Source organism: Podarcis erhardii (genome assembly GCF_964252035.2).
Source record: "Podarcis erhardii genome assembly, chromosome: 6".
Lineage (NCBI taxonomy): Eukaryota > Metazoa > Chordata > Lepidosauria > Squamata > Lacertidae > Podarcis > Podarcis erhardii.
In genome coordinates, this window is record NC_138510.1 from 34,889,043 (window position 1) to 34,897,950 (window position 8,908).

Genomic DNA, 8,908 nt, shown 5'->3' on the forward strand with positions numbered 1-8,908 from the left:
CATATTAGGGTAACACCTTCAGGCAACCAAAATGTGCAAGCTTTCAAGTTCTTTTATCAGGCTAGGTTAGGGTGGAGAATCTTTTCAGCCAGACAGCTGTAGGCTCCTGGACATTCTCTAGAGAGTCATGCAACAGTGGTAAGCAGCAGAAGTGGGCAAAACATCAAATGTAAATTTTGCCATTGTACCATAGGCTGGTTTCTACACACCCTCCCTCTTGTCCGTCCAGACAAGCAAGATAAATTCCCATCAAGCAAAAAATACTTGGGAGTTTGAAGCAGGACCTGGATGGTAAACAGAGTAATGGGGGAGGGAGTTGGGTGACAGGGACACCATGGAATCAGCATTGGGGCACGCAAGGATAAGGAAATGAGGAGGGTAGAGGAAAACAGAAAGCTTGGGGACTAGCTACAATTCTTATAAGGACTTGCTGGAATGAAAACAGGGCAGTCAATGCAATGACTATTACTAGATGGCAGTTAAAGGGAGGACCAAAAAAAAGCTAGCCTCTCAGCAGAGTTGATGGGAATAGTCCTGCTTCTTTTCTCTACTTCTGTTTCGCAGTTTGAATGACCCCAGCCGGCAGAATTTAAAGCAACATTTCATGCTGCAGACTTGACAGGCAGAAAAGGGATTGTAAACGGACAGCTAGAAGGAAGGCAGGCAGATGGGATAGGTGTGCACATGCTGGGTAATGGCTTGCTAAAACAAATGGAATTGGAAAGCGCTACATTTGAACTGATTTTAAAGAGCAGCACAAGCCTACACGTGCCTACTCAAAAGTCAATCCATTGATTCCAATGCGGTCTCCCCTACCCCCTCGCTGAGCAGAGGATTCTCGCTTACAGCGCAATCCCTATACATGTCTACTCAGAAGCAAGTCCTACATGGCAAGTAGGTACAGGACTGCGGCCGTGAATAACGAAATCAAACCCACGGACGTGGTCGCGCGCGACCGATGCCTGCGCCAGAACTTGACACGGAGCTTTCAAGTTACGAGGCTGCGCCTGACAACTGATCTTGAGCCTTTGGCTCCTGCTAGCGGAACCGCCGGGCCCCTTACGAGGCTGCAGGCCGCAGAGATGCTGCAGGCGCAGCCTTCCCCGGTCGCTGCTCCGCCAAAGGAACAGGAAGGCTCCACCTGTTGGATTTCCACAACCCAAAAGGGAGCCTCGGCGAAGCACCGGAAACCGGAAGTTTCTCCGGAGAGCTATGAATTTCCCTCGACTCGGAGAGGAAGGAAACTTCATACCGGAAGCGGCGGCGGCGGCGGCGGCCGGAGCGCGGAGCCTGTGACCTCTGCGCCCCCTAGTGAGCCTCGGAGCCGGGACCCTCTTCGCTGACGGCCGGAGGGAGGGAAGCCGGAGCGGGAGGCGCGGCCGGAGGGGGTAAGTAGGAGGGCGCGGACCGGGGGTCGCCTCCTGGGAAGGGCGAGGCGCTGCTTCGGGGTCGCCCGGGACTGGGAACGGCCGCAATGCTATGTTGCCTCCTTTCTCCCATTCACTCCATGGCGGAGGCGGAAGGTGCTGCCTCCCTGGGAGGCCAGTGAAACCGGACCCTGCTTGTCTGCCCTTCCTAGGGCACAGACCTCCCTAGAGCACACAGAGTGGAGCTGGGGGCAACCATGTCGTGTGTCCCAGCCTCCTCTAGTGCTTTCGTACGAAGACACCTCCGCCCTCCCAAAAAACACCCGGCCGTAATATTTATTTATTACATTTATGTGGTGTACCTGGTTCTCTTCTTCTCTGCTTCATCCTCTCCACAACCCTGTGAGGTAGGTTAGGCTAAACGATGGGGACTGGCCCCGGGGTCATCCAGTGAGCTTCATGGCTGGGGGGGGGGGGGGATTCGAACCCTGATCTCCCAGGTCCTGGTCCAACACTCTTAACCATTACACCACATATTTCAAAGCCTCACATACTCTGAGCCTGGCTTTGATAGCTCTTGAGTCTTAACCCGATCCATTCTCCTTTCAGTTCTCTGACAATGGCCTGTACTATAGAGAAGATCCTGACCGATGCAAGGACACTGCTGGAAAGGCTGAAAGACCACGACAATGCAGCTGAGTCTCTCATTGACCAGTCTACCATGTTGCACAAGCGGGTTGTGTCCATGAAGGAGGCCGGCACGCCTCTTTCGCACAAGGTGAGTACGGACCCAGCAGTGTCAGCGTGAAAACGTGGGTCGGGGTGAGTGGAATGTTGTATGGATATTATTAGACTGCTCTGGGTTCACATGGACCATCTTTCCTTTACAAGTATCAAGAGGACGGACCTGAGCTGAAGGACATGTCTAAATACAAACCTCATATTCTGCTATCTCAAGAGAACACTCAGATCAGAGACTTGCAGCAGGAAAACAGAGGTGAGCTTTGTGTTAGCGAGGTAACTATGAGCCCTCAAGTGACTTGTTTGGCTGCAAGGGTTAACCAGAACATACTGCAAGCCTGCACCACTGATGGTTGTCTTGAACTGAAGGATGTAAAGAGCATCCATGCCTGTGTGGTCTAGTCACAGCTCTAAACAGGATTAGTCCTTGGATATGGTTGCTCATTTCACAAGCACCCTAATCCTAAACATACATACTTTTAAGTTCTATTAATTTCTGTGGGACTAATGTCTTAAGTGTGACTACTGATCTACCGTAATTCCTTCATACTAAGTAGTGTGTGGCACCTGATGAGTGCCACATTTTGTGCTGTAGCACAAAAATATATCTGGATACTGCCCAAATATTCTTCTCAGTACCAGTTCCTTATTCAATTGCATTCTTGGTGAAAGCTGTCTTTAAAGCTTGATAATAAAATTCTATTTCTATGGCATGCACACATTTCACCTACAGTCCTTTTTTAAAAACTGGCACCCATTTCCATTCTTTAACCTGATCACTTTCCCCGCTGTCTCCAAAATACAGTCTGAACCTGAATAGCATGGCAGTATTGATGTTTATGATCTATTACTGTACCTTAAACTTCATGAATTGATGAGTTTTTCTTTTAAAACTCTGGAAAACTTCAGGGTCCTGGGGCCAGTAAAAGTTTCAATATATTCTAATTGATGGTTTCTGCCAATTGTAACTAATCTAAAAAATTAAGTTGTGCATGTTTGGGCTGAATTAACACCTAATTCAGTTCAGTACACAAAGACTGCAGTTTACAGCCTTTGTGTGCTGGCCATTAATGTATGTCAGATGGATCGGCTCTTGAGAGCATGATAGCGACAGTAGGATTTCCCAAGACTGCCATCCTGAACAGACACATCTTGAACAAAATGGGGCTTATATCCTAGTAGATGTGCACAGTATTGGTCTGGAAACAAAACTGAATAAGTGCTGCACATATATACAGAGTTTGAATCAATAGGTGAAGTACTGTACAGTTAAGGAAGGCCAGACCCATAAGGAATTTCTTGAAATTTCAGAAAATTTAATTCTTATTATAAGAGTAAGAAATTGTGTTCATAAGGCACCAGTGGGCTAAGAAAACGTAAGGATTTGAAAATTATTGTATGTATAGAAGATGGAGAGGTAGGATGCACAGGGAAGTTATACAGCCTTAATGTGACCTTACAATATGGAGTTTCTTCCTTGTATTTGCATGGAATTTGTGTTATATTTTTCAGAACTGTGGGTTTCTTTGGAAGAACACCAGGATGCTTTGGAACTTATTATGAGCAAATATAGGAAACACATGTTACAGCTGATGATGAAAAGAAAAGATGTGGATGCTCAGCCAATTTTGAAAGTGCATCAAGCTCAGTCTGCAGTAAGGAATTATTATCTTCCTTCCTTTCTATTATCTTCTTTCTGGAATAAAAAGAATAAGTTTTCAATAGTAATAAAGACGAGTGGCTTAGTTGTTGTGCTGTCTTCCAATGATGTTTTTTTCTTGCCTTTTTTACATTTTCCTCAAGAGTTTGTTCTCTGAAACATCTTCCTTCCATTAGTGCTCACTGGTCACAAGTGCCTTCTCTTTGTAAAATAAAGTGTTGCAACTCATCCACAAGGTATCTTCCTTAGAATTCTTATAAAGAAAATTACCTGATATCTCTCTCTCTCACACACACAATATAATTGCAGTTCTTTGTGACTTCAGTATTGTAAAATGCCATGAGATACCCTTAATTTGTTTTTGTACTGCTTGCAAAAATACATACCAGTTATAAGATCCAAGAGATTCTCACCACCACCACTACCTTAAAGCAGTCAGTATGTTGTAATTAATTCTGTCAGATTGCAACCTGAAGATCTGATCTTCCCTCTTAAACCTTCTGGGATAGCAGGAGAACATGCAGTTCCAGTCCCTCCTGCCACATTCTGTAACAACCCCTCTCCTCTATTTATAACAGCAAATGAGACTTTGGTTTTACCACACCGCCAGTTAAGGGAACCAACATGGGAATATGACAGAAGGCACAGTAGAGCAAAGTTCAGGAAGAAGCTCAGATGTACAATATGGCAGCACTAGGTCCAGTGAGGGAAGGATGAAGATATGACTCTTTGGTTCTGTGTTCATTGACTTTTCTTTGGAAATATCTGATTTAACTTGTTTTTCTTTTTAATAGTTTATAATTTTGTTTTCAAATCTGCTTACAGGAAATTGAGAGTCAAATCGACAGGATCTGTGAGATGGGAGACGTAATAAGAAAAGCTGTTCATGTGGACAATGACCAGTATTATAAAATACAAGAAAAGCTAGCACAGTTAGAGGTAAGATGCTGAACAACTGTAGTTGGGGATAGAAAACAGGGAGGCTTGTGCCTTGTCAAAGGGTTCTTTCAGCCTCCAAGCCTAAACTAGAGTTGATTGCTGCTTTGTTAAAAGCCAATGCCTGCCTTGAAGTCCTCCTGCTGTAGTCCTGGTACAGCTGATGAGATAGGAAAGCTGGCAGCTGAGCATCATGAAAGTAGAATCTGCACTTGCAGAATGCTGCTCTGTATCAAAGCCCTTAAAACTGCAAGTTAAGAGGCCGCAACTCTTTGAGTCAGGCTTGAATTACTGAAAATTCTGTTGCTTCACTCTGATATGGGACACATGAATTTACTGGAGGGAAAAGGGTAACACTGCATAGTATGAAAATACGGTTTCAAGTTGGCAATTAAGCAGGTTAATTGGGGGATACAGCATTCAGTAGAACCTTACGACTAGGTACAGCAAGGAGCACCATGCAACCACTGAAGCTTTCTCACATGATTAAGAAACAGCAGTTGAGGTGGATAATCAGAATCTTAGCTTATCCCTCCCCTTTGAAAGTCAGGTAGGTAGCCATGTTGGTCTGACGCAGTATGTGTGTGTGTGTGTGTGTGTGTGTGTGTGTGTGTGTGTGTGTGTGTATATATATATATATATGTCCAGTAGCACCTTGGAGACCAACTAAGTTTCTTCTTGGTATGAGCTTTCATATCTGAAGAAGTGTGCATGCACACGAAAGCTCATACCAAGAACAAACTTAGTTGGTCTCTAAGGTGCTACTGGACAATTTTTATTAATATTTTTATATATTTCTGCTTTGAAAGTCAGTTGCAGAGGGAGCCTGTGAAAGTAGAATGGCACTGTCTGTGAACACCGAAAAGCAAATAAAATGAAACTTATGGTTCATTTTATTTTCCTTTTAATTCCCTCCTTAAGGAACTGCCATGACTCCAAGCTCCTCAGGCAAGTGCCAATAGTGGTAATGTTTCAGCACCTCTAAAAATTATTACTATTTTATGCACTGCCTTTTACATGAGTCTGAAGGCAGTTTACAGACATACAATAAAAACAGCTAAAATAGTTTTAAAAGCTGAACAAAAACAACTAAAGATAGGTTTAAAAATAATGCAAAATAAACCTCTAAAACAGAAACCTTTTCATCCAGCTGGAAAAGCTTGTTCAAACAAAACTATCCTCAGTTTCTAGAAAGTACAAATAATGGGTGCCTGTTATACCTCAATAGGGATGTTATTCCACAAAACAGGATTCAAACTTAGTTTATTAACCCTCATCCAGCCCATCACTGCACCCAGACTGTGGTCTGGGGCCTACACAACCACTCCCAATTCAGATGTTACTGAGAAATGGAGCTTGTTATCACCACAGTACTGATGACACCTCACTACAGTTTATTGTGGGAGGAGCAGGGTACTTTTCCATTGGCAAGGAGGAGTGTTGCCAGATGGCCCTAGGGTCACCTAGTCAGGTGGAGAGCTGCCACCAGTGGTTCTTCTGCCTAGATAGTCAACAGAAAGTTCTGAAACAGGATGTTTTTGTTTGGCGGAGGAGGAGTTTGGATTTGATATCCTGCTTTATCACTACCCTAAGGAGTCTCAAAGTGACTAACATTCTCCTTTCCCTTCCTCCCCCACAACAAACACTCTGTGAGGCTAAGAGACTTCAGAGAAGTGCGACTAGCCCTAGGTCACCCAGCAGCTGCATGTGGAGGAGCGGGGAAGCGAACTCGGTTCACCAGATTACGAGTCCACCGCTCTTAACCACTGCACCACACTGGGGTATCTGTGGCTTTCGATGTGCTGGACCAAAGCCCCATGAATCCCCCAAGGGGTCTAAATTCAACTGCCCCATTCCAGGGCTTCAGATGATCCATAGTGGGTTCACCGCTCCCCTCCACCCCACAGCACCCCAGGTCATTTGGATTTATCTGCATTTATGTGTAGGAAACTTGAGCAAAGCCTCCGTTTTTTAAAAAGACCAAACCAGGATCAATTACTGCAGCCACTCCAAATGGTTGCTAGATATGTTTTTTTCTAGCTGCCTTTAAGGGAATCTTAAATACGAAGGTACAGCATTGTTGTGAAATACTATCTCACCAAACCAGCAATATGAGGATAATAACACTGGATAGCTTTTGTATTGGCACCATTTTAGTGTATTTTTTAAAACTTCATTCTCCAGACAAGTTGGCCTTGGTTTGAAGAAGCATGCTGCTGCTAAATTAGTACAATAATTTAAGTCCTGGATTTCTCTATGAGCAGTTGTCCCTGTTTGTCACTCTTAATGAGAGATAATCATGGCAACCAAACCAGGAAACCAATCTCCAAACAAAGGATCTGTCAGTCTGATATTATAATCTGGCCATATGTGTCCTTTTGCTGTAGGAAAACAGCTTCCACAGGAGATGGGGATTAGAGTCCTGCTCTTTAGGAAAACATTCAGGATTGGACAGAATGTGTGTGTGCCCCTCTCCTGGTAAACTGGACCAATCAATATCTTAAGTGGCAAGCTTATAAAAAGCCACTGAGGGAGTCTTACGTTGACAGTTTCGCTTTGGTATAAACACGAAATCATTGAACAATTTGAACAGAACCAGGAATAATAAGGTGGCTACTTGGCAGCAATGGGGTGATCTTGACTCTCTTGAAAAATTCTTGCAGAGCATTTAAAGGACATTCAAGGTTGGTGGTCAATAAATAACTAGGCCAGGAAGCTGTGTGTGTACTTGCTAGGTTTTTGTTGTCATGGCAACAGAGAAGAAATACATATAAGCCCCAGGCTGTGTCCAGAATAGGAGTTTGAGCAGTTCTTAAAATGGATGTTAGATCACCAAGCTGGCAATTACCAGTCAACTTGGCCAACACAGGTTTAGTACAACACAACTTGTGAAAGTGCTGATAGAAATGGATCTGTAAATCATTAATGTTTTCTCTTGCTATTTTTGTCTAATAAATGAGGCCAATATTTATTTGTTTATTTACATTTGCCAAGGGTCTGGATTTAGTACTATCTTATATTAGCACTTATATAACTGTCACTGCTTTGCTCATAGGTTTGAAACTGTTTTTATTGGTTTTATAGCTTGAAAATAAAGAGTTGAGAAAACTCTTAACAATCAGCCGAGAATCTATCGAGGTGAGGCAAGAAGAAATGCCTGATGGTGCTTCTCAATCCACAAAGCAACTGCCTTTGAATAGTTGATCTCTGAAGCTGGTAAACTGCACTGCAGGAAGGAGTGTGCTTATTTTACAAGCTGTTCTTTTAATTCCCTCATGTCTCCGTTTGGGTATCATTCCAGCCTTTTGCTATATTATAGACTGTGCTTTGTGCATAGCTGCTGAAATGACTCCCTCTGCAGGCTAAGCTTTGCCCTGCTTAATCATGCAGAGGAGTACTCATGCAGCTGTAGTCCTAAGCAAATGCTTTCTCAGGGTTATCCTTGCTTTCAGAAATCTCAGTTGGATAGGACAATTTGATCACTTTTGGCTTTTCCAGTGTAAGTACATTTCTTTAAAAGTCAGACTTTTATAGGAAATGCAGCAAAATAGTTCAAACAGACTTATTTTCTTAGAAGTTTATTTACTTTCAAGCAAATAATGCCTAAGATAAATTGTCATGCAGAATTTAGGCACTTCCATTCTTAATTTGATTTAATTAATCGTCTAAGCAGTATTTTGGTTCCATTTAACTACTGTGTACCAAAATTACTTCTCTTGAATACTTCAACCAATATAGAAAGTAATGCACAATTATCTGTAAAAGTATTCTCTGAAACCCTACATGTGTGAGTGCAGAGTAATGCACAATTATCTGTAAAAGTATAATCTGAAACCCTACATGTGTGAGTGCAGTGGTTGCACACAGAGAGATCTCATAATGTATAGCAGAATCTTGCATTTAGCACCCTGTCTAACATGCCATACCATTATGGAGGTCCTTGAATGTCTCATGTATTTCCATCCATTCCTCTTTTCCCTCTCCCTCCCCAACTCAAGGAATCTGAGCTCATGTTCCTTCACTGAGCAGAGCTGGCATGTACAGACCTCAAATTCCTTGTAATTGCTTTTTGAGGGTCAGGGGGCAAGATATCTGTTAAATCCCTTGGAGACTCCTCTGTGTGCAGGCATTGCTCTTGCATGGGGAAGAAATCATGCCCCATCTATTCATGTTTACATAGTACTGAAATGATCTAGAATGATGA

At 43.2% G+C, this 8,908-nt stretch overlaps 1 protein-coding gene across 2 annotated transcripts; it reads left to right on the forward strand.

Moving 5' to 3' along the window:
* Positions 1 to 1,229: 1,229 nt before the first annotated feature.
* On the forward strand, positions 1,230 to 8,498 carry SIKE1 (suppressor of IKBKE 1). 2 transcript variants are annotated; one of them, XM_081867060.1, is made up of 6 exons: positions 1,230 to 1,388; positions 1,977 to 2,145; positions 2,259 to 2,364; positions 3,621 to 3,763; positions 4,594 to 4,707; positions 7,789 to 8,498. In XM_081867060.1, exons 2-6 carry the CDS (start codon positions 1,987 to 1,989, stop codon positions 7,906 to 7,908), a joined length of 642 nt encoding a protein of 213 aa, XP_081723186.1. In that variant the 5' UTR covers positions 1,230 to 1,388; positions 1,977 to 1,986; the 3' UTR covers positions 7,909 to 8,498. The 2 variants fall into 2 exon arrangements, with proteins under 2 accessions (XP_081723186.1, XP_081723185.1); XM_081867059.1 differs by lacking the exon at positions 1,230 to 1,388 and adding an exon at positions 1,690 to 1,774.
* The last annotated feature ends 410 nt before the right edge of the window (positions 8,499 to 8,908 follow it).

Excerpts from the sequence above, each read along its gene's own strand:
- SIKE1 (XM_081867059.1), top strand. The coding sequence starts at position 1,719 with ATGTGGTGTACCTGGTTCTCTTCTTCTCTGCTTCATCCTCTCCACAAC. Across the intron at positions 2,365-3,620 it reads CTTGCAGCAGGAAAACAGAG|AACTGTGGGTTTCTTTGGAA; the intron begins GTGAGCTTTGTG and ends TATATTTTTCAG. Across the intron at positions 3,764-4,593 it reads TGCATCAAGCTCAGTCTGCA|GAAATTGAGAGTCAAATCGA; the intron begins GTAAGGAATTAT and ends ATCTGCTTACAG.